We start from the raw sequence: 27,229 nt of genomic DNA, 5'->3' as shown, positions 1-27,229 counted from the left end.
ATATACAATCTATTAAAGTAATACTGTGCTTATAGGATTCTTTTTATTTGCCTTCTTTGGAATTGTTACAGATGTAGAAATGAACCATGACTTTATTATTTTAATAAGATGCTTGGGTGATAAATTTTGCACAATAGTGTGCTACTTGGAGACAAAAGGTACTATAGAGTTGGGCGTGGCAGCACATGATAGCTAAAATCCCCCTCTACAAACCTGTGATAATGCATTGAAATCTGTTTACTGGTTTGTTTTCAGTAGCAGTTAAAATGGAGTTGAATACAGCCAATATGTCAACACGGTTAAAACAGCGTACAGTGATTAAATTTTTAACAGCAGAAAATGTGAATCCTACGAATATTTTTCATCGTTTAAAAGCAATTTACGATAGTGAAACTATTGACAAGAGTTCTGTGAATAAGTGGGTCTTGAAATTTCACAAATGTGAAGCTGGTAAAGCGACAATTGAAGATGCACCTCGCAGCAGATAACCAGTTTCTGTGACTGACAAGAAACATCGAAAGGAAGTGAATGATTTGCTTCAAAGTGACCGACGAATCACCCAGCAACACATCACTATTCAGTTAGGCATATCTAAAGAATCAGTAGACCTTATCAAGAAATTGGGTTACTGTAAAATCTGTGCATGATGAGTACCGTGCAAACTCTCTGATGGCTCTCCGCAAGCTGAAGTTTGAGCATATTCCGTATCCACCATATTCGCCAGATTTGGCTCCATGTGACTTCCACTTCTTCCCTCATTTCAAGAGGGATTTCAAAGGTTCACACTACTACCAATGAGGTGAAAAAAGCTGTGGCCTCTTGGTTCCAAGAAAGATCGCCAGAATTTTTCAGTGACAGAATGCAAAAACATGTCAAACATTGCGAAAAAATTGTATCAATGTAAACAGGAATTATATTGAAAAATAAATATTGCACTTTGTAATTAAGGTATTGTACTTTTATTCATTTTTTATTTCATTCCAATATCTCTTCATCCCATGCTACGCATATATGTGCAAAATTTATCAGCCGAGCCTCGTAGCATACATAGCATTAAAACATTCTTTTAAAATATTTATTGTATTTCTGTCCAAACGTTTAACCAATTCTGCTGTTATTTCATCAGATTCATACTGTTTGCTGTTAATGATAATCATTCCTAAAAAAGTAAAGAAGAAAATTTCAGATTTTTAATTCCAGTACTTAAATGTTTGTTAGTAGTTATGGTATAATTACATTAGAAATTATTACAAGTTAAAAGAATAAATTAAATTCATTTTTTTTTCCTGAGATATATATATATATATATATATATATATATATATAAAAGTTATATCAGATAAATATGCTATATCAGATATACATATAAGTTATAGCATGTCATTAAGGAATTGCTCCATTAAATATTGATTTTGAGGACTTGGGAATACTATTATTTTAAAAAATAATAACAATTTTTCATAGTTAAAGAATGCATTTTCCCTCTATTTTTTAGTTCTATCATTTATTTTTAACTTACTTTATTGATTTATTTTTCTGTTTTATTATCAGAATCATTCACAAGCTCATACAATAGTTTGAGGAATAATGTTAGTTTGTAACTGACTAAATCAACCTGTGTTAACTTTTCTAAAGCTATTGCTAGTAATTTGATGCTTGCTTTCAGTATTCTGCTTTTGCAAGTTTCTGTTTTTTATTTGTGCACAACATTAGTTTTATAAATTACATATAAAATTTATATTATACATTTTTCATTGTATAATTTTCTTTATTTCTTTCCGATTGTGATTACTGTTCTCATTTTTATCACTGAATATTTTCTTTTCTTTTAGTAATGAGTGGCGTTTATAAATTTTTTATTATTTCTATTTATAGAAAACATTTTTAACTACTTATTGAAAATCCTTTATTCTGTATATGTAACAAAAATAACATTTTTATTATTTGTGATCTTCATTGTGATAAATTTGATTTGTGATAATATAGATAAGACACTGAATTATGTTTAATTTCATTAATAAACTTCTTACTATATGTTGATAACAGTTTTTCAGTTGTAGTTATTCCATGTTGTTAAAATTATTTAACTTTTATTACAGAGTGTAGATGGATCATCTGATGAAGCAGGTGGTTTAGGGGATGATTTAGGAAAAAGACAAAATTCTAAACGTCGAGCACCAGCACCACCATCTCCATCACCTCTTGGAGAGCTTTATAAGACTACTCCATATCCAATACCTTCACCAAGAACACCTACTCCTGAACTGATACAGGTATTTACCAGGTTCTAGTACTTATTTTCATTCTTTGAGAAATTAACACAGTTGTAAAGGAACTGCCTTCTGGATGATCTAAACCTTTTGAATGTTCCAATTCAGGAAATATTTTCACAATCTGATAATTCTGATTACATTAATTTCCAGCAACATAACTGAGGGTAAAGCCATCAGGTCTCTTCCTAAGTAAACATTTTTTTTTTTGTTTTTACTGTTTCTTATTGCATAATTTATGGTTTCTCACCTACTGGAATGTAAAAAATGCATCTTCTTATTAGTTCACTTCTTTTAAATACTAAAAATTACCTGGATATTTTATTGGGTTGTTAATTTTGATTTTACATTTTATGATTTTTTTTCTGTCTCTGAAAAAAGCCTTTGGATTGTGCACGTGAGGTTTAAAAACAACCCAAATTTTAATTAAATTAAATTTTTAATTCTTAAAATTTGGTTATGATTGATCAAGTAGTTTTTTTGTTTGTCCTGAACAAACAAAAACCCTCTTCTTCTTTATATCATAGTATAGATATATATATAAAAAATTTTAATAATAAAATATATATTTAATTTTGTATGTATATTTTTTTACAGGAAGGTATATCTGATGAACGTCGACAGAGTATTGGTGTGACCTCTAGTCGACTAAACTCTGTTAAAGCTCAAGCTCCAGCACCGCCACCACCAAGACGAACAAAATATTCTTCTGAAAGTGAAGATAGTGATGATGATGAAGAAGATGTTAGAGATTTAGAAGGTCGTATCTACACAAAAAAAGGTGTTGAAGTAAGTAATTTTTTCTTGTTTTGTTGAGTATTTATTTTTAACTTAAAATTTTAAAGTTTAATCCTTGATTAACTGTTTTCATCAAACATTTTTAGTAATGTTTGGTTAATTGTAAATATTCTGTATATGCAAATATTTCCTTTTACATATTTGTAATATATATAATATTAATTAATAAATTTAAATTTATATATATATATAAATTTAACCAGAAAATAACCAAACATTTTTAATTATGCGGCAGTGAAGATATTTGGTGATGTGCAGTTGGCAGCATTGTATTCTGCATAACCTCCTCTGTAACCACATATTCTTGGATTGTTAATATCTCGTTTATTTTTTGTGTTATTGTAATTTGAGTGCAATGTGTTTAAGTGTTAGTAGTAATTTTTGGGAGCAATGATACAACGTAAAATTTTGCTTGAACCTGGGGAAAACTTTCACAGAAACATTTTAACTTTTGAAACAAGCTTACGGAAATGATGCTCAGGGTCATGCACAATATTATGAATGGTTTTCATGATTTAAAAGTGGTATTGAGTCAATTGAAGATGACCCCAACCAGGAAGGCCTTCGACTTCAACTGATGACACCCATGTTCAGAAAATCAACTATCTGGTGTGTGCAAATCGCCGATTGACTGTCAGAGAACTTGCAGAAGATTTTAGCATCTCAATTGGATCATGCCATGACATTTTGACTGAAAAATTGAACATGCTTCGAGTTGCAGCAAAGTTTGTTCCTCGTTTGATGACCAAACAGTGAAAGAACATTAAGTGGATGTTTGTCGGCAACATCCTGAACAAGCCGACGGCAATGAAACATTTATGCAAAGGATCATAATAGGAGATGAAACTGGGTTTACAGCTACGACATTGAGACAAAAGTTCAATCACCACAACGGATTGGCAAAAGATCTCCACACCCAAAGAAAGCTTGTCATTCTCGATCCAATGTCAAAGTGATGCTCCCTGTTTTTTTCGATTTTAATGGAATTGTGCATTTTGAATTCTTGCCTCAAGGTGAAAAAATAAACCGTGCATACTATCAAGGGGTTTTACAATGGTTATGTCAAAAAATCCACAAAAAAGACCAGAGTTGAGGTGAGACAACTCATGGTTCCTTCACCACAACATTGCACCTGCATATTCCTTCACCACAACAATGCACCCGTATATTCATTCACTACGATAATGCGTTTGCACATTCAGCTTTGTAATTCATCAGTTTTGTACCAAAAATCAGATGATTATCCTCCCTTACCTCCCTACTTGTCAAAGTTGTAATTTTTTATTTATTTCTGAAATTAAAATCAGTGATGAATGGGCGCGTTTTGAGACTATTGATGACATTAAAGCAAATTCATCATAGACTCTAACGACCTTTTCAATTGAAGCTATCCAGGACTGCTTCACAAAGTAAAAACACCGCTGGGAAAAATCTGTGAATAGGGACACACTGAGGAGTACTTTAAAGCGGACAAGGAACAATAATTTGTAAGATTAATAATAAAGATTTAAAAAATAAAGTTCAGTTATTTTATGAACAGACCTAGTCTATATATTCGAGGTGTTACCCAAAAGTTAGAGGAATTTTACCATAAAAATAAAATAGCTTACCATAACTTATAATTTACACTGTCTCCTTCAAAGTAATCCCCTTGGGCATTGATACAGTGATCCTAGCGTTTTTCCCATGATTCCGTGCATCCCTGGAAGTCTGCAGGTGTAAGTGTTCGAAGCACGTTTTGCGTTTCTTCCAGAATCTCTTCAATTGTGTTAAAACGACGGCCTTTCAATTGAAATTTTATTTTCAAAAAGAGAAAAAAAGTCGCACGGGGCAAGGTCAGGCTAATAGGGTGGGTGGGGAATCACTACTTTTTTGGAAGCCAAGAAATTCCAAATGGCTAACCATGTGTGCACGGGTGCATTGTCATGGTGCTGATGAACCCAGCTGTTGTTACCCCACAGATCTGAACGTTTGTGCCTAATGCTTTCACGTAACCGCTTCAAAACTTCACAATAGAGCATCCCATTGACAGTTTGACCAAGAGGAACAAATTCCTCATGGATAATGCCTTTGATGTCGAAAAAACAATCATCATGGACTTCACATTGCTGCAAACTTGGCGTGCTTTATTTGGCCGTGATGAACTTGGCGACTTCCACTGCGACAACTGCTGCTTAGTTTCAGGCTCATACCTGTACACCCATGTCTCATCACTGGTTATGATGTTGGAGATGAAGTTAGGGTCATCTCTTGCTGAATTTTTCAATTCACTACAGACAGCTACGCGATTTTGTTTCTGGTCGCTGTGCAGTAGTCTTGGTACAAATTTTGCAGCAATGCGTCTCATGTTCAAATTGTCCAACAAGATGTGTTGCATGGACCCATATGACATTTGTACAATTGCACAAGCATCATAGATTGTTTGTCTTCGATCTGCAACAACAGCCTCTTGCACTTTCGTGATGTTTTCCGGTGTTGCACTCGTTAATGGTCTTCCTGAACGCTCATTGTCATCGACTGTTGTTCGCCCATCTTTGAATCTTTTGTACCACAAAAGAGGTTTACTTTTACTCACAGCATTGTCACCAAATGTTTCCACAAGCATGCGATGGGTTGCTGCACCAGTTTTTTTAAGCATGAAGCAAAATTTGATGCAGGTTTTTTGCTCTTTAAAATCTGCCATTTAGAACTTCGCCAAAGCAGTAAAACACAACGTTACACAACCTCACGGAAGTCAACAATGCAGCCTCTCACTGTCACAGCTGTTGGAACAGTGATTCACAAAGAGTACTGTTAGCCACATCTAGCAGCAGCAGGTCATACCAGCAATGGTTCGCGCGTGAAATTCAAATTCCCCGAACTTTTGGGTAGCACCTCTTATATATTAAACTGTAAATGTATTGTTATACATATGCCTGTACAGGTAGCACATTCCAATATTGTCTGCACGGTTTATTTATAATTTTCATTTTTGTTATAATGTTAACCAATCAGGTGGTGAAATTCATACAATCCTTTAGTCTGAAGATACCACATGTATTCAGGTACTTGTGTGTCAAGTACAGTATTACAGTGTTCTAATATAATGTTTGTACATTTTTTACTGTAAATAAATGTTTGTTAATTCAATTTTTAGATGATGAAGATATTTGTATATTTGTCAATACATAGTGAATCCACCAAACGTATAAAATTTAGTTCTTACAATTTTTTATTTCTTAAAAAACAGTGTACAGTTAAGTTTTAAGCGACACTTTCGTCTTGAATTGCACGAAGGCTTGTGTATAAAGAATGCCACTACACTTCACTTTTTTTGGCTAATAAAGTTCAGTCAGTGCATATTGCTTTAAACATATTGATATAGCAAGCACTCACTTTATGACAACAGCTAACTGTGCATTACTTATCACCACTTGTTTTAATAATATTATAATTAATCTTTTTTTAATGAAGAATATAATATACATCTCCATATTCTTCTATTTTCAGCTTCATTTTTGAGTTCTTAATAGCTGTTGATTGTATTTTGATTATCTGTCATTTTTAATCTTTTGCTTCCTCTTTGGACTTTCTACTGATCTTTCTAACATTACTTTGATCAATTTTTCTCTCATTCTCTCATAACATCTCCCAGCCAATATATTTAATTTAGCTTAACATGAAAAAATATTTTGAAATAATGGACTCTTTTCAATATTTTTGTGTTTTTTGCAACCATTTGTAGAAACTCATTTGAGAATGTTTAAATAAATGTTGACAACTAGCTACTATTTTCGTTCTACTTGTATAATTTTAAAAACTTTTGAATCTGAATATAACATTTATTCCTCATGAATATTTATCTCCATTAAGAGTATTAGATAATGCTTCTATTATTTCTTCCAGTTAAGGATATTTGCCATTTTAACACTTTCTTTAAGTATGTACCAAACAATAATTTTTATCATGGCATTAAAATCCACTTTGAGATATTATAACACTAAAAATATATTCATTATAAGGATATTTGATTGGGCATTATCATGCCTAAGAATTAACTGAATTCTGATAAATGGATCAAAACACAGCTGGCTGTCATTTGTGCATCAGTGAATACCATTTTATTTTGTTGCACCTTAAGATCTGTTTAGGTATCATCAATTACATCACTCCCAAAACTTTATGGATCCTTTTATAAATTGGTATGCAGAAATAATACTGCCAACAAATCTTCATTAATTATTTTGTTGTCCTCTTGCACTCATCCATAGGCTATAAATAAAAAGAATATTTCAGTTTTTGTTAACTTCTGTTTGTAGATGTCTGACCAATGTATTCCCTAGCAAAGTTAAGTTTTAACTGGCCTTCTAGTATGTGGTGGGTAATAGTTTATTTGCAAGTGTAAAGGTGTTTGGTCCTGATCATGTTAGTCTTCTTACTGTTTGGTTAGATATAATTATATTTATGGGTTAAAATTTATTTTTTGAGTTTATATTTATTTTTTATTTTGTTGAAAATATACAAATTTAAAAAAAATTAACTTGTGGCTTTAACAAAAATAATTATCCGTCATAATTGATAATTTAAATGATCAATGATTACATATAATACGGCATATATATAACATACGTACATACACATATGAAAAAAATAATTGTTTGTATCATCACAAGAACATGTCAGTACCTTGTCTTTTGATTAGTGTTGTGGCCAGTTTCTTATTAATTTGTCTCTAGTTTAATTACCAGCGTGGATTTGTATGTGTCAGATCAAAAAAACTGTATCAGACATCAGTGAGGGATAGATAAATAAAAATAATGTTTTCCTGAGATTATTTTGACAGCGTGAAACAGCATTATTATGGTAACAGCATGAAATACTACACTCATACACCACTGCTACCTTCTTCATTAAATAAGAAAATACCTTGATCAGTTTGAGATTCTGTTAGATTTATAAACCTGATCATAACTATACAAAAATTAAAGTACGAGGGTTTTTTTCAAGGTCCGATCAGTTGCGAAATAAAAACCCGCACAAAAATCAGATGAACCTTTGCGCATATGTGTTGTGAAGCGTCTCTAGTATGGCCTTCAATTACGCCGCATCACTTCGTTTAGTTCTGAACACGCAGCTATTACATAAACATGTCTTCAACAATAGCATCTCCTGCCAAGTGTGAAGTGCGTACGGTAATTTGATTTCTTCAGGCTTAGGGGTGTAATGCAGCTGAAATTCATAGACGAATAAGTTATGTGTACGGTGAAACTTCAATGAGTGACAGCATAGTGCGACAATGGTGCAGGAACTTTAAAGCAGGACGTGCAGATGTTCATGATGCAGGCAGTCAGGAAAGGAAGCGAGTGTCAACCGATGATCTCGTTGAGCGAATGGATGAGGCAATTTGAGAAAATAGTCGATTCACAATTTCTATGAAGGGTAATACGTCTACGAAGGGCAATTCAGAATAAGCGGAGAGGAATGTTGTCATCAGGCATTGTCTTTCTCCATGACAATGCTCGGCCGCACACTGCAGCTGTAACAAAGAAGCTCCTGCAGCGTTTTTGTTGAGAAGTGTTTGATCAACCACCATACAGCCTGGACTTGGCTCCATTCGATTTTCACCTCTTTGCTCACATGAAACGCTGGCTAGGAGGACAACATTTTGGCACAGACATCGAGCTGCAGACCAGTGTAGAAACATGGCTGAAAATACAGGCGGCTCCGTTCTATGACGATGGTATTGGAAAGTTGGTACCACGCTACGACAAATGTCTAAATCAGAGTGGCAACTATGTAGAGAAATAGGGTAACTATGTAAGTACTTGTTACAAATAAAAATTTTTTTATTTTCACTGTGGTTTTAATTTTGTGACCGATCGGACCTTGAAAAAAAAATAACCCTTGTATAATACTACAAAAGGGGCAAAATAAATAAAATCACATATTAAAATAATCAACTACATTAAGCCTTTTTTGATTATTATCAGCTCTTATTGCCATTACCATAAGAACAGCAAAATTTTACAATTGGATCTGTTTAATTTACTGTTTCTGATCATGCCTTGTGTGTTTATTTACTCTTAAGCAGTAAATAATATGGCTTTGGCAGTTTCTTATGGAGAATCCATCCCAAAATTATGCTTCTACTTTTTTATCAATCTATTTATTACAGCATTATGATGATTTTTTTACTGTTAAAAAAAACAAACTTATAAACAAAAATAGGGAGTTAGTTTTATGAATCTTTAATTTAAAAAGAAAACTGTTGTACATAATTTGTTAAGACATGTTTGGAAAAAAAAACACTTTTTCATTACATGTGTCTTCTAGTTGTAATCATATATAATGAGTTTGAACCATCAGCTAATCATCAACAATGAATTGTAGTGACCATATGATCTCCTCATATTTGAGATTATTTGTGATTAAAGATAGTCAAAAGTAATTAACATTTTAAAAATTATTCATTGTCATTGTAGAGTACAAATATTAAATATTTAATTAGTCTTCCTTTTAGAAAGAATCTTTTTTTTTTATGGTAATCCAGCGTTAAACATACATACACATTTAATATACATACATACATATTTAAACTACATACATATTTAATATTATATGAAATATAAACCATCAAAACACAGTAATTTGATAAGTAAATTTATCATATTTATTTCCAATAATTAGTTTTCATGGTATCATCCCATCTTCAGTTTATATTAAATTCTATATCTATTAGAAGTAGAAGTCTTTAACTTGCTGTTTGAACCATTCGTGTATCTCTTTCTCTCTTCCTCTTTCTCTTTCTCTTGTCGTCAAACTTCTTTCCACGCAAAAAGTCTTTGAACAGACCAATCAGATGAACAAGGCAAGGTTTGGGCTGTAAGGAGGAGTGTGCCAACACCTCTCAACCCAACTTCTTGAACATTTCTCCTTTCTCTGAGCGATGTAGGAGCAGTATTGTCATGCAAGAGAATCACATAATTTGAGAGAGCACCCTAACGTTTTCACCTTATCGTGGGTCTCATTTTTTGTTGGAGCATGTTAGAATAGTCCATTGTTCGCAGTACATTGTTCTTCTGAATAGTCACAAAAAATTGGGCCTTACAAGTCCCAGAAGACCGTCAATATCACTTTACCAGCTGATGCATTAGTTTTTGATTTTTTTTTTGGTCTGCAAATCAAATCAAATCAATTTTGGGTAGATATTTCTACTCAAGACTTTGCCATTTGGATTTGGGCTCGAAATTGTGTACCCACGTTCATCACAGTTATTATATGATCTAGAAAGTCATTACTTTCTGCTTCAAACCGTTCTTTGAGCTCAGAAAATATGTGAATCCAAGAGTCATTATGGGCTTGATTCAGCTGTCTTGGAACTCATCTCGAATACATTTTGCAATAATTCAGCACTTCATGAATGATTGAATGCACAGTTCCAATACTAATATTACACAAACTGGTAATTTGGGAAATTTTGGCCCACCTGTCTTCACAAATAAGATCATTTGTGCAACTGCAGAGTGGTAGTTGAGACTTCAACTGGTCTTCCAGAGCGATGGAGATTAGTTACACTTGTTCTGTCCAAATTAAACTGTTCCACCCACTTATACATGTTACTGCAGTTTAAACACTTTTCACCATACTGTTTCAACATTCTTGAGTAAATTTCTACCAGTTTCACATCTTCTGGTATCAAAAATCTTGTCACTGAACGTTGCTCTTCTGGCATATACATTTCAAGTGGGGCTGACATTCTAAAACCCATAGAAGAGGTTATTTTTAGAATTGATTATGATTGAACAGCTGATTAAAGTGTTCCCAAAGATGCCAACTTGACCCTCAAAAAGTTTCATTGTCATTGAATGAACCGTTTTTTTCTTTACATCAGTTTGTCTCATTAATTAGTGAACGTCACTCGTATTTATAAATGTAATATTTGTCGAGTATATTAATTTTTTATCATTATTACATATCTCCAAAATCTCTAAATTATTTTTGCAATCTGTAATACTATGTTTGCATTTCAATAAATGGTCAGCTACATTAGATATACCTCTTTTTTTGTTTTTGTAGAGTAATTTTCTGTAAATGTTTTTTTAAATGGTCTATTAGTTTTACCAATATATATACATGTTACATTCATTGCATTTAATTTTGTATATTCTCCTTACTTGTATTCCTCTCTTACTGTTTTTATTATTATTATTTTAAAAATATTTTATAATGTAACTATTTAGTTTTCCGAGGACTATTCGGAAATTAACTTCCAGTCCTCACTATTGCGCAAAGAGTAGGAGTGGGAATTTTGTGCAGAATGAAGGGCAATTCTACACAGTTGAATAGCTGGGTTAAGTGTGATTTTACTAGTATTATAGGAAATATCACTCGCTTTTTTGTTCCTTTAAAACTCTCATTCAAAATGGTTGTTGTCATAGAAAATCCCGCCAACTTTGAAGTGGATGCCATCATCCATTTCCTTAACCCAAAAAACTTATCAGCTGCTGGAATTCATCATGAACTTTGTGCAGTGTATGAGGAATATGAGTGACAGTATAGTAAGACAATGGCGATGTATGTTTTGGGAAGGTCGAACAAACATTCATGACAGTGAAAGAAGTGGTCAACTCTCAATTATCTCAGACAAACCATCATCATCTACAACAGTGCTGCATGAAATTGTATCTAGTATGTTAGGTTTTCACAAATTTTGTGCTCACTGGGTACCTAAGCTTCTTTTTAACAAACACAGAAAAAAGAGGATGGGGTCAGCACTAACCTTCCTTCACCATTACCAGTAACAAGAAGGATGAATTCCTTGACCGTATCATAACAGGTGATGGGACATGGGTTAGATTTAATGTGGAAACAAAAGCTCAATCAAAAACCCATAAAGGCCTGTCAAATACTTTCTTCAAAAAAGCTGATGGCATCAGGTTTTTTGGGACTGTAAAGGTGTGATCTTGGTTGATTTTATGGAAAGAGGCACGACAGTTTATGCTGAAACTTACTGTGAGACGTTGAAGAAATTGAGAAGGCCACAGAAAACAAATGATGCAGCATGCTGAGTTCAGGCATCAGTTTTCTTCATGACAATGCTAATCCAAATACTGCAGTATCATATTCAGCACCAAATTGATAGTTTCAAATGGGATTTGTTTAACCTTCTTCCATACAGCTGATTTGGCTCCCAATGATTATCACCTTTTCCCAAAAATGAAGAAATTATTAGTGATGCAGCGTTTTGAAAATGACAAGGAGTTGAAAAACGGTATTATACCTGGCTTAATTCACAGGTAGCAGAGTTTTATGATGAGTGTATTCAAAAACTTGTTTATAGATATGACAAGAATCAGTAATTTGGACTGCATATATGTAAAAACGTAGCTGTAAGATGTATTTAATAAATTGCTTTTTTATCAGTTGGTGTTTTCTTAGTAACAAATCAGAAATTACTTTCCAAATAGCCTCTGGGTATGCCTTTTTATATTTAATTTTATCATATATGTTAATAATTTTTTCTATTATTTTATTTGTGGTATTTTAGGTTTAAACTATTATTAATCTTTGTGTTATCATTTTGCTGTTATATTTTAGTATAATTATCTTGATATTTTGTATGTTGCTTTTTATAAATTTTTTCTATAATTTCTCCATCAAAACTATAAAATATTGCTGTGTATTTTATTTCATATACTTCTTTTTTGAGTTTATTTTTATTGTTTTTTGTATATTGAATGCTCTAAATCTTATCTTTTTATAAATATTATTATGATACCACCAAAACTAGTTATTGGAGATTAATATGGTAAGTTTAACTTATATAATTACTGTGTTTTGGTGATTTATATTTCATATAATATTAAGTTTTATTAACACAATGGTCAGTATGTTCATGAATCATTTGAATATATTTATTTATATACATGAACCTCATAAAAATGAAGGTTAGTGTTTCTATTGAAAAAAATTACTGAATTCAATATTTTAGTTACATATGGTAGTGGTTGGATGTTTTCAAACAATATACTATATAAATCATATTTTATCGTGATATTAATGTTGTAAACGTTTAATAAATCTGTAACTTTTTATTAAGTGACAAATTACACTACTAGATTATTTCGCCAAAACTTGTTTTTAATTAAAAAATTTATTCATTCAGTACGTTTATATCTATCTCTTATGACATTAGTTTTTATTCTACTTTAGTTAAACAAAGTTATTTTTTATGGTTTTTTTTTTGTTTTTTAGATATCACGAGCTAGTGCTGGCAATGTAAAACGAACAAAAGAAGAAATTGAAGCAGATCCTGAAGAAGAGGATGACTTTGGCTATACAGCAAGTAAGTTAAATGATGTTATAAATTTTCATTATAGTATAATTTATCGATATTTTTGCATTTATGGTTAGTATGCATATTTTGTAAATGTTTTTGAACTGGACACACATACACACACACACACACACACATATATATATATCATATATCACAGTCTGTTCCAACAAGATGGCGCACATAGCTAACAGGTCAGTGACATTTTATGAAATGTCTTTGGTGAAAGAATCATTTAGAGGAGTTGGTTTGTGGCCTGCACAATCACCTGATCTGACTTCCCCAAATTACTTTCATGGGAGGGGGGCAGCAAAACAAGCAGTGTATCACTACAAACTATGCATGATTGACGAAGATAAAACCAGACTAACAGCATATCAGACATTTCAGTACATCAGCTGGTTAAAGTGTTAGAAAATGAATTGAAACGTGTGCAGTATTGTATTGATGTTGGGGGCGGTTATTTTTAACACCTTTTATAAACTATTCCAGTTATTGTAATATCAGTTACTCTAAAATAATGAAATAAAAGTCCAAAGTAATAATTAAGAAAGTTTTGTCATTAAACTTCCATAATTCCAAATGTACTGAATAATTGTGAAATTTAAATTTTACACTGTTGCTAGAAAAGTAATATTTTTATAAAAATAAAGCTTCAAAAATTTATGGATAACAGTTTTTATTTATATACACAAAATTACAGTTTTAAATAATTTATATGATTTATTATTAATTTAATAAAGCAGTTTGGAAAAAATTAATCATTAGATTTATTATAATTAATTAATATAATTATCCTAATTTTTGCAGAAAAACTTGAAAGGATGATTGTTTATCAAAACTTGAAAGATTGCTATTAAAAAAAAAATGCACATCCAATGGAGTCTTATGTTATTTAGTAAGGCAAGAAAAAACGCACCATATTAAAAATTATTCATTGCTTATTCTCATGCATGTAAGACAGCGACAGACATATTTACCACATTGAACATCTTTAAAAAATGCTTCCCCCAGAAACCAATAAAAAAACTCAGTATTTATATGGGTTCTGGGCCTTTCTGCACTCTCAGGCATTATGAATCCCCTGGCTTACCTAAGTTTTTTTAACAAAAATGTGATTTTGCTATATTTGAACCATTATTTATTGAAAAATGTACTTTTGATACAAGCATAATTCATAATGATGTCAAAAATATTCGGCTTCCTTTATCTCTCAGATCTCTCTTCCTGGGGATTCTCTTTTCTACTTTATTGTTATAGTTAGAAGGTGTTCGTACGTCCCATAATCCTTCTATGTAAGTAAGTATTAAAGTATTACATCAAATCACTTTTTTCTTAATTTTCTGCTTGTATGGGCAGTAAAGTTCTAAATAATTTCACATTGTTTGAATTCCCTTGGATTAAATCATAATGGAGAATGGAATATTGCCTACTGTTCAGTGTTTTTTTTTTTTCTATTTTTGAGGGTAGGTTAAAAAGATTACAGTATTGGAAGTTTTAAAGAGTCTTTAGTAGCCTCTATGCCTTATAGTTTCCCTAGTCACCCTCTAATAATAGTTAAGTATTGGGATTTTCATATCTTTCTCTTTCAAAAAGTAATCTGTTTTCAAGGGCAAGTTTGAAACACTGAAGTTTCACTTCACTTCTATAATGTCACTGTAGAAGTTCAGGTCCCCCTTTCCTCCATCGGCCGCCTCTTTTAATCTTTAAAAATTAAATTATTGTAATCCATCATTTTTAAAGTGCCCTACTTCTGAGAACAAGTTAAAGCCTTGATGCTACAAACTAAATTTGAGTCCATCCAGATTCTGTTCTGTTACAAAAGACATTCTGCACTCAAGAATTTAGAAAAAAGATTTCGAGGAAGTTTGGGATGCCTTGTCATGCCTCAGGATGCCTTTAGCATCTTCTGTTAACTAAAATTCAAATACTCCGTCACTTTCTAACTGTACACTTTCAAAAAATCTTCTGCTTTTGATGTAAGTGAAAAAATGAATGGAGTTGAAGCAATTTGAGTACTCCTGAATTCCCTTCAGTTTTGACAATCATTCAGGTAGGTCTCCTGTGTGCTATAAAATTAATATTTATTGAAGTTTCATGTATAGAAAATAGTATATAAAATTTAACAACACATTGATAACTGTACAATATTTTTTGTCATTAATTTTAAAAAGCATATTTTCAGATTATCCCATTTTGCACTGTTTTATGAGTTGAATTATCTGCAACAGCAGAACTGACTGTAATGAAACTTGCACAATGATTTAATTTTCATGCTTTAAATGTATTCTACTTATTAATAATTTAAAATTTGTGCTAGTAGAAGTAATTCACTTTTAACAACCTCTTTTTAAGTTTATTATTTTGGATGCATTTAAACAAAACAATTAAATTGAAAAATTAACTAAGCACGTAAAATTTGCATGTTAGTAGATCAGAAGATCATTTAATGAGGAAAATCTTTTAACCTTCTGTTTGGAGGAAAACATTTTTTGTCATTAGTCTTTCTGGATTCCTAAACTTCAACTGAAAAAGATTAAAGAATATAAATTTAAAACAATTTTTTAAAAGTATTTATTATTTTGACTAAATGATTCTTTATGCATATAATCAAAACTCCTTTCTGCGTATAATCAAAAAATCTTCTGTAAAATTAATTAAAATTATAGTTTGCTTGTACTTGATGTAATCAATGTTTTAATAGGAATAATATTTACTATTTCTATGGATAGATTTTGGTAGTACATGACCACTACTCTATCAGATGGGTGTAGCTGCTTGTTCTTTTATCAGATCAAATCTAGAATTAGATATTGAACAAATAGTTTAAGTATTTAACTTTTAATTTTTATTACATTTTTCTTCTGAATTGGGTGTTTTATATTTGTAAAACGACCTATTTTCTTCTTTTGTCAAATAGATTTGGATAAATTTGGATAAATAAATTTGATCTATAAATGGGATTATTGTTTAGCAGTTAAATTTTATCTGATTAGGACATTTTAAGTATGCTTTTTATTTATTTAATCCAGATTATTATTCATTGGCTGTAAGCATTTTATGTACTTATTTTATTGTATGATACTATTACATACAAGGAACAATTATTACTGGTATGAAATCTTTTAAGCAACTAACATATAAATCATTTTTTCTTTTGAGAATATAAAATACTTTTAAAAAAATATTTTTATTATCAAGCAACTACTGAGCTTGTTCTTTTTATGTTTGATTTCTACAAAAGCAAAATCGTTTATTATTTTTGTTAGTTTATTTTAAAAAAAAAATAATAAAAAATAGGAATATATTAAAAAGAATACTAAAACACACACACAAACACACCCATGCATACTGTAGGAATATGTATGTGTAGTTTGTTTTGTATTTTATACGAGTATAAATAACACATCATGTCTGTTTGTAATTGATAAGGTTGTAGGTATTGTGTACAAAATATATGAGTGGTCTGGTTTAGCTCTTGTTAAACTGAAATAATTCAGTATTGAAGAGCTATAGAAAATAAAACAATCCTTTTTATAATTTGTTTCTTTCCAATTCTGTTTACAGTTATTTAGACAAGTTTATATATACTGTACATATATATTTTCATTTGCTGTTTTTTTTTTTTTTTTTTTTTTTTTTTTGTTTTTTTTTTAATTATTCCCATTTTGTTAAAATTAAAATATATATTTATTATTAATTTTTCCATCACTTAATTGATCTTTCATGATATTAAATAACATTTTATGAATTCTTAAATTATTATTTTTTTTTAAGTTGCAATACCTTCTGTTAGGTTTAATTTTTGACCTTATTAACCTACTTATTTTTAAAATGCTTTATAGCTGTATGTTGGTGTATGATTTTTTGAAGAAAAGCCTTTTTGAAATTGTGAAATAGTAAATTATTACTTAAGAAAGTAAACAAATTCAATATAAACATATTATATTGATAACCATAATGTGATATTAAATTAACAACATAGCTAATGAAAGATATATATGTTACCTATGGTTGTGAAGAATCATTAGAAGGTTATTTTTAGCTACAAACAATAGAAGCAGTCATCTACTAGACACATAACCTTATTAACAGTGCAAAACTACACAGACTGTAATGCAGCTGGGCTTTTCCTTGCTTTCTCTTTCATTCATGCTCTCTTATTTCAATTTCTAATCAGTTATAATTATTTATATTTTCAATTTGAGCATAATCTGTTTTATATTAGTTTTTCTGTGTAATTCAATATTATTTGGTAGTCTGATCTTAAAATTTATGCTTACAATAGTTTTAAACATTAATTCATTCAATTTTTGCTATAATATTATGAATACTTAAATAAATCTTCATTCCAATTAGTTAGAATTGAAAAATAAATTAAAATAAGACAAATGAAAACATTTATATAAGCACAATAACATTTATAAAAGAAACTGTAAATATATATAATACAGAATGTAAACATTTTCTAAACGTGTGTTCTATAATCTATTAACTGTAAAAATGTATATAATTCACTGTAGTTGTTTTTAAAGCAAAGTCCTTTAGATATGGTAACAAATAGCCATTATGTTACCCATATGTCATTCATATTGCAACTATATAAATAACAGTTTATAAAAAAAAAATTCTATAAAGATAATTAGGTAATTCCATCTGCCTGGATGTTGAGTTCGTATAGTATACACATTAATGCACCGTCTTTGACAAATCATATCAGTTTTCAATTTTTTAATTTGTGTTATTAGTAAATAAAATAAAATAATAAATTTGTGAATGGGAACTAATTGTTCACTACCTTAAATTCAGTACACCTTTATTTAAATTTTCAATATTGAATTTATACATACCATATTAGTGAAGACTGGGTGTGCTCTTTCACAAGTAACAGAAGGAACTATACCAACATCATTTAAAAATATCAAGGAAATTTGTAAGAAAACTTTAACCAGAGTAATATCACTATATATATATATATATATATATATATATATATATATATATATATATATGTATATATAAATAATACATTTATCACCAATTTTGATACAAATATGTGAAGACAATAAATAAATAGTAAAAAATAAAAAAAAATAAAAATTTTTTAATTCACTCAGAAATTTAAGAAATATTTTGTCCTTTATTGAAATGGGCACATTAAGCGAAAATGCAGAAAAATTATGTTTATGTTACTAATGTCATTTAAAAACTCATCAAAAGAATATTATATTTTAAGAAGGGAAAATCTTTTATTTGATCTTAATAAATAAATTGATTAATAAAGAAAGATAAATCTTTTATGTAGGTAATTTATTATAAAATGCAAGGAAGCATAGTAAGACCTTTCCTTCTTAGGCTGAATACTATTCTGTATTATGTGGAAAAAAGGATCACACCAGTTAATCATAATATTTTGAATAACTTTTCATGTGAAATAATAATAAAAAATCATCTAATATTTATACTAAAACTCTAGTGAGGCAAAATTGGTAAAATAATAAATTTTTTTTTTTTTTAATAAAAAGTACAATTTTTTGTTTTCTCTTTTAGAAAAAAATACATAATTTAAAAAAGAAGAAGAAATTCAGTAAATTTTTTTCTAATCAAAAGAAGAAGTTTGAAAGGGAAGAACAGACATCTGTTCTATCAGTCCTTATGCAAGGCCGCTATTAACTTTTCGTTAGTGTGATCAGAAATAAATTAGCTGATTATTTTTATTTTAACATTCCCCAAATCACTTAAATAAATTAAAAAATTTCTATGTTTCATATTTCCAACTTGGACACAAAATATGAAGTGCAAAACAGATTTAAAATTAGAAAATTTTTAATCTGAATTGGCTGTAAAAATAGTTGCCTGGAAAATCCTGGAAGGCTATACAAAAATTAAATCAACAGTGAAGATTATACAAAACTTAACTGTTAAATATTTGTAAAAAAAATTCCTCATTATAATTTAAAAAAAGTATTTAACTCATTTATTTTTTATTTTTATACCTTTAAGAACTATTAAACCTTTTTAGTACTGTTAAGCTGATAAATCTTATATAACCAGTTTATATATTATTTTTTTATTAATGAAGTATTTGTGTTTTAGAATTATTTAAATAAAATTTTATGTGAAGGGCTTTTATAGTTACACTGTTTATATAAAATATTTAGTTATACAATGAAAATAATTTGAATGATCTGATAATGGTTTCTGATGTAACAGGAACAGTACAAAGGAAAATTCAGTGATTCATTGCAGTTACAGAAATCTATTTTGATGATTACTGTACATGTATGTAACTTTGAGATTTTAATTTACAACTGATAGTACTGATGTTTCACTACCATTAGAATGCACCTTGTGATTAGCATTAGATCTGAGATTAGCATTCATGGAATGTATTGTACATAAAAGCAAGTTATTTACAATCTTTATTGCCTAGGTAGTCTCTGTTGACCTAAATAAGATTTGTAGAAGGGTTTCATTTATTCATCTTAGTTCTTTAAATAAAAAAGGGCTGCAGTTTATTCGTTCAGTGAATTTTCCCCTTTATTTTTGTTGTATCAGATCTTAAAACTTTCTTCTTATCAAACTCTATAGCTGTGTTCTTGGGAATTGGTATTTATATATTTGTATTTTGAAGTTTACCTAAGATTCATTATTCTATACTAACTCAAATTATGAATTTCTTTATTACTATAAAGTATGATGTCATAATATTTTAACATCTGGTAGGTAGTTCTGTACATGCCAAAGAGGAATGTTTTACAGGAATAGAGATCAGATTGTATTTCCTCTGATTTCTTCAGTCTTCTATGGTTAAACTTGCGTAGATCATATGTTAGGTTTAGGACAATTTCTGAATTTTTATGCCAGAAATGAGGTAAAATTGCATTACTAGGATTTTTTAATGTTCCGGATATTCCACTGACTGTAGTTTATAGCAGTATCAGTTCCACAGTCTGGTTATCTTCTGATTAAACAAATGATTTACAAATTCTGAATCAGAAAGTTTGCAAAAAAAAAATTGAGGTTTATTATTTCCTTTGTACTAGAGCAGTTCAAAAAATAAAGTTCATTTGAAATAAAGAAATGAAATTTCTATTCCAATTAAGAATTAAATATAAAATATGAGTATTAAGTTGTTCCTAATAATTATTAAATATTAATATTAAATATTCTTATTTCTTTTCAATAAATATCCATGTTAAGCTGATTAACACTATCATGACATTATTCTCAAAATACAGACTCTACATAAAAAATTACGTGCTGTTTATTTAACAGTTTATGGTCTTACATTCTTATTCTTTATAAGACAAACATTTTTTCTAGAATATATTCCTTCACTTTCCAAACAGCTAGAGGGTTCAGAGTCAGGATTTGAGGGTGCAAGGCATACTCAAAGTTCTGAATCAACTTTGTATTTCTTGACTGAGTCATAAACTGTCTGCCAATTATAAAAATAATGTTTTTTTGCAGAGAGTGTTTTTAAGTTATTATATCGTGACAAATAATTAAACCGGTTTGAGGATTATGATGAAATAAGAGTGAGATATAAACATCATTTAAAATTATATTTAACTAAAAGTAACAGAAATAAATTATTAATTTTTTTATTTCAACTGGGTTTTCTTTTGGGTCTGTCATCACGAAAAGTTATATTAATCTTACGATGTAGATTTAATATGAAGCTACTGAACTATACCTCTTATGACCTGATGATTCTGTAAAATCTGGAATGTCTCAGGCAGCAGCATCCTAAAAGTTAAAAGTTTTAATGTAAATATAAAATGCTAACAACTGGAACCTACACATCATTGATATTAAATAACATTCAGAATTTCAATTTCACTGCATGTTGTTGTCATTCATTAGTGGCTAATGGCCATAGTAGTTGATATTTAAAATTTATATATCTCTAACCAGTTTTCCAGCTAATGCTGGGTTTGGGTGTGTGTGTGTATATATGCAAATGGAATTACTGCTATCAATACATCAGGCCTAATGTAGCTGCAAATGTAGTTCAGTGTAAGTGTAAATGTATTGGTAAACATGTAGTCTGGAACAGACTCAGGTTGACCACTCCTGAGACATGTAGTTAATTGAAATCTACCTCCAAAGAACAATGGTATCCATAATCTAGCATTCAAATTCACATAAAAGCAACTACCCTTGCAAAGACGCAAACCGTAGAACTCTCAACTTTGAAAATTAGCTGATTTTGACCAGCCCTATAGGTTTAAAATTTATTTAGAACAGTAATGAAAGAAATTGATTATTTAATTGTATGATGCATCTCATCTGTATCTGTAAAATTCTTATATAAGAAGTTACAATTTGTTGTTGAAAATTGAAAATGTTTTATTGGTGATATTGTAACATCTGGGTTTTAATACAATACACGCAATCAACTTAAGCATATCCTTAAGAAGATATGGTAATCAAAGATCACGATTACCATGAGTAAACATTGAAAAAAAAATTTAATTAATTTCATTAAAATCCAAAATTAAAAATGTTTAATAAAAAAAAAAACCTCTGTAGTTTTTTATCCCTAAACTGTCAAGTAATTGGAATTTAAGTACATGATTTTAAATTATAATGCATGGAACTGTTAGCTCACTTGTATATTTGCTTAAAGCTGTTTCTATGCATTTTTGAACTTCTGCATGACAATTAGCTTATAACATGTATTAAAATCACTTAAAAATGCCAGCAGAATTTAATTATATATATATATATATATATATATATATATATATATTGCACGCACGCACAAAGGTATACAACAAGGATAAAATGCCAATCTTTCACTTGGAATTGAACCAGAGATTATTTTATTCAAAACATGTTAACTTATCATTTTATATTTTCCATTTTTGGATTAAGTAAATTTATGAATAAAATAAATGGATTTATAAAAAATGAATAATAATAATTTTAATTATTATTTATTTTTTTAATTTTTCAGAAAAAATATTAAAATGTTGAAAAAATCTGCTGAAATCTTTTTAAAAAGTGGGATCAATATATCGCTATACTATAAACACGAACACGCGCACGCGGGCGTACTCATACACACACATAACAGAAGAGGAATGCATTTGTTAAACTTCTAGTAAACTAGACGAATTGAGAGAAAAGAGCTTCCAGCAGTCCATCAACTGCGGATTACAACATTTAAACTGAAACAACGATAAGTAAAACCAAACGACAAGGTTAAAACGTTTAAGCCCCCAGAAAATAGATCTTTCTTACTCTTAAACGAAAAAATAATAAAAAACAGAACTTCAACTTACGTTAATCGGTAAATATTTAAAACTGTATTTCATTTCTGAAAAATATAAAGAAAATTTAAAATAATGAATTAAAACACAAGGTTTTTGTCATTTTTATTCAGAAATGAGATACACAGATGAAATTTATATTAAGCAGCTTATTATAACTAACAAAACATATTAAATCGTGGGCACGTTTGTTCTCTTTGTTACGCGAAGAGTATTTTCATGCATTTGTCAATCGTTAATTAGTCGACTCCAAATAAGCTAAATCTGATATAAGTTTCAATCTGTTGGTGAATTTTATATAATATGAATTCGTACGTTCGAAACACGCAAAAATGCGAACCATCATAAATATACTGGTTTTTATAAAGAAAAATTACGTATTTAAACAATCATCAGTTTCTTTATAACATACATAAATAAAAAACCCAAAATAGATAAATAAATAAAAGCGGACATTAATAAATAAAAATATCAATGAAAAAAATGCCGCAACAAATCTTGGTAGCCAAAATTTTGTAAGTTAAAAAAATCATTGTTACTATTACTAGTTTTGAAGCAAAAATAATAACTTAATCAACAAAACTGTAATTTTTCTTATTCTTATAACAACAATAATAATCTAAATAACCCTTAATCACTTTGAATGGGTTTTCTTCCATTAAAGAAAACTGAAGAGTGTTTTTTAAGAATCATCTATTATCCTCAAGGCAGTGTATCTATTATTTCATTGTTTTTTTAAGTATCATTCTCTTATCTTATTGTAACTGAAATTTATTTACTTAAAGATTTACCTTACTGAAATTACTTAGTTAAAAGATTTTTAGTTTTAACATCTCTGGTTTTCTTATTATAACTTTCAGTTTCTCTTTTAACCATCTTTAACACGATATTCATATCTAAAACTTTTGTATTCTTGTAGTTTAAAGCTTTTCTCTTTGGAACTGTTGAAACAAACTCATTTAATCATTTTTACCGAGTTTATTTGGACATTCTTCTAACACGCATCCTGTTTCTAGTGTTATTTTCATCGTCAGTATAAATTATCGACGTATCCTATCATAATCCACAATACGTTTATCGAATCTAACATATCGTATGATCTTAGTTTACAATTAGCCATAGTAAAAGCGGCTACAAATACATTAACAATTTAAGATTTTCATAGAATTGGTCTTTCATAGAATTCCAGCTCTCTATTCTCCACTACTAAATTATAGAAAAAATTTAAGCAAAACATTTAGGCAGTTACCTAGATTTAAAATAATATTCTACTACTAAAATAAAATTTTATATATAATAAAAATGAACATAGAAAATAAAATTAATAAAAAATATTTAATTGGGATGGATTACCAAGGAATTTTAAATTGATTCCTTCTAGAAAATATTGGAAATTTTATTACGGATATTTGAAATATAAATTAGAAGTATTTCATCTTCGAACTGATTATTTAAACCATTAACAGAGTCATCTTTAGGCTCATTATAATTTTAAAAAAATTTTGGATTACTTTTAATGCGAAATTTAAAAAAAAAATCTGATATGGACACCACATGACTTCCTTGTACGACTGTTATATTATATATACACATTTAAAAAAAATGAAAATCACATAAAATTTTTAATTTATTAATAACTTACTGAATTCTAATTTATCGTAAAAATGATTTTACAATAACTTTTAACAGCATTTTGCGTATATGTTAGTGACGAATAAAATAGGACGATGAAGTATGTCGAACGAGTACTGCAATAGAATTTTACTCGACGAGAGAAGAAGACGAAGGAAAAAATAAAAAAAGAGAGTACGATGAATATAAAGAGAGGGAAAATTTGAAAACTAGAGAACGTGTACACAAGTTAAGATCAGAAAAATTATATCAAACCAAAGAGCGATTAAATGATTGGCAACAAAAAAACAAATAAATAAACGAGATGATGATCAACTCCGACTTAGGGAGGAGAGTATTGTCTGACATTATCAGAGCAGTAATGAACTAAAAGATAAATTTTTTTTACAATTTGTCAAAGATCGGACATGTATGCCTTAGTGCATATGTTGTTCTTGTGAGGGTCTATTTTTCAGTCACTTTATAGTTAACTTTAATGTAAGATGTGTTAACTTTTTATGTAGATAAAATTAAACAAAAATTTCAGAACAATTAAATAAAATTAAACAAATTAAAGTAGAAAATCCAAAAATAATACGATTCTAAATTATAATTTTCAATTAACATTAAATACTCAGATGTTTCACCAAATCTATTACGTATACACATGTAATTCCTGTTAAATTACATTTGCACATTTTTAAAAGTACATAAAATTTTATTTCACTATAATTTTTTTTCATTTTTCTTTTATCATCATTGAATTATTATTTATTGTAAAAGTTTTTTTACAATCACGGGTTAATAATTTTTAAATCAATATATTTAATTTTAAAAAAAGTTGAAAAAAAATAAAAGAAGATGAAGTCTGATTCGAATCGATGTGCCTTCCCCTTATAGATCCAAATATTTCATTAATTAAATTTTCATTTGGCTATAACTGTGGATCCAATGAAAATAAGATATATCGTTGAAAAGCTTTCAATGAGGGCTTATCACTGCAGTTACGAAAAAGTCCAGAATCCAAATTTGTTTGGGTTTTGGGTTTTTTTGGACACTTTTGGTTCAGTCTAATGCAATCAAAAGGGGAGGTGCACAACTAAATGTTACAACAGTCCTAAATCCAAAATTTCAACATCCTACGGCTAATCGTTATTATGGGAGATACAAACGTACATACATACGTCACGCCGAACTAGTCAAAATGGATATTTCCGTTGAAATGTGAAAGCCGAAATTTTTCGCGATCACAATACTTCCTTTATTTCGTACAAGGAAGTAAAAATAGAGAATTATTTATTATGAAACAATTTCGCGGACCTTGTAATAATTTTCTAAGAGGTAGATTTTATAAATGTAGATTAAAAGAATATGACGTAAAAAGCAAAAAATTAAGTTCTTTTGGAAAGATATGGGAAAAATCTATTGAAATAATTAAAGTTAAATACCAGTAAATAACAGCTAAATTTAAAATATCTATTGTTTTAAACTATAAAATAGAAGTTTCCGAGTAAAAATAAAAGTTTTATTAAAAGATCCACAGAATGTTGTAAAAAAATATTAAAGAGAATATTTCTATCTATCGGATTAGATATTACATAAGATTTTACTTTTATATCTAACAAAAGATAAATGGAGCTTTTTTAAATCTCTATTTCCATTCTAGTATTTTAAAAGATGTTTCTAAAAAACAATTAATTGTAAATAACGATAATACCATAGAGTAGATTGTTTAACTTTGATTTATAATAATATTAGGGCAAAGATTTATAATAAATTTGTTTTCCCAGATTTTCGCAGGTGTTAATAGAAATCTACAGATTTTTTTTTAATTATCCTGTTAAAAGAAACTTTCGCTAACCTAGTAAAAACAAAACATTAATACTCTTTCACCTTTCGAAAATTTACTAACAGCAGAGATCCTTTAAAAGATCGTTTAATTGTTTTACGTAAAATTTGTTAATTATTTCGAGAAAGCACAATTTTCCAGAATAACGGAAAAAATAAAATCTTTAGCATCTAGTTGTCTTTTTACAGATACTTTTAATTATATTTATTGCGCTAACAAAAAAAGACAGAAAAATGCTTGACCATGTTATAGATTACTAGAAGAAAAGGACAAAATGGAAAAGTTAACACATTTATTTTAAATGCTTGTAGTTGTAATTTTATACTTGTTTATCTTATAGAAATTTGTGGGGGGGGGGAATCCGTTTTAACAAATATTTTATTAAACAGGAAGAAACTTAGTTTTCTTAAACACGTAGTTTATTTGCAGATGTACCAGTAAATAATTATATTGACTTATAGAGAGTTACTGATTTTTCCCAAAAAAAATAAACCGTTTATTTTTCGTAAAAGAATTAATAGCAGATTATCCATATTCGAACCTAAAGAAATAAAACCGTTAAAAGGACCAGATTTAAAATGTTTAAAGAAAAGAGAAACAGCGCTAGTAAGGGAAAAATTTGTTCAAAGAAAAAGATAATTTTTATGTGCAGATAAAAAAAAAATTGAAGAAAGCACAAAAAAACTTTTCAAATCAGATCACAAAAGAAGTTACCGAACAATTTCAAATAATACGAACCTCTGTTCCTTTAAATTCCATTATTAATTTATATGATCTTGCAATAAACGATACGGATAAATTTCCTTATGGTAATGGTTTAATTAAAATATAAGTAGAAATATAAGGTTTTGTTTGCTACATTTAAAAAAAAATAAATTAGATTAGCTAAAAATACGAGTAAAAGCGTATTTATATTAAACTGGTTTTATCTAGTTTAATATTTATCTGGTTTATATTAAACTGGTTTATCTGGTTTTGTACTTTTGTCGTAATTACTAAAAGATCTAAAATTGTGGAAATTTGCTATTGCCCCAAAAAGGAATATTTGTTAAGATTAAAAACAAACCGTTTAATAATTTTTAAAGGTTTTTCTTTCCCAGAAATA

The 27,229-nt window shown here is 29.1% G+C and overlaps 1 protein-coding gene and 1 long non-coding RNA gene across 2 annotated transcripts in view; one reads left to right on the top strand and one right to left on the bottom strand.

Annotated features, from left to right (window-relative positions):
• LOC142321587 (multiple PDZ domain protein-like) overlaps window positions 1–27,229 on the top strand; it is a 1,133,813-nt gene that overhangs the window by 490,370 nt on the left and 616,214 nt on the right. Inside the window, exons 26-28 of the mRNA XM_075359801.1 lie at window positions 2,100–2,273; window positions 2,868–3,059; window positions 13,302–13,392. Coding sequence (XP_075215916.1) covers window positions 2,100–2,273; window positions 2,868–3,059; window positions 13,302–13,392 — 457 coding nt within the window. The remainder of the gene's footprint in view (window positions 1–2,099; window positions 2,274–2,867; window positions 3,060–13,301; window positions 13,393–27,229) is intronic.
• On the bottom strand, window positions 960–22,781 carry LOC142321588 (uncharacterized). Its single transcript, XR_012755668.1, has 4 exons — window positions 22,677–22,781; window positions 21,083–21,135; window positions 2,866–3,037; window positions 960–1,159 (listed from the first exon to the last, which is right to left on the bottom strand). It is a non-coding gene; the product is annotated as an uncharacterized LOC142321588 (long non-coding RNA).

This window comes from Lycorma delicatula, chromosome 3, assembly GCF_047948215.1.
Source record: "Lycorma delicatula isolate Av1 chromosome 3, ASM4794821v1, whole genome shotgun sequence".
Classification (NCBI taxonomy): Eukaryota; Metazoa; Arthropoda; class Insecta; order Hemiptera; family Fulgoridae; genus Lycorma; species Lycorma delicatula.
Note: the sequence above shows the minus strand (reverse complement) of the source record. Positions and strands in the feature narration are given on the sequence as shown.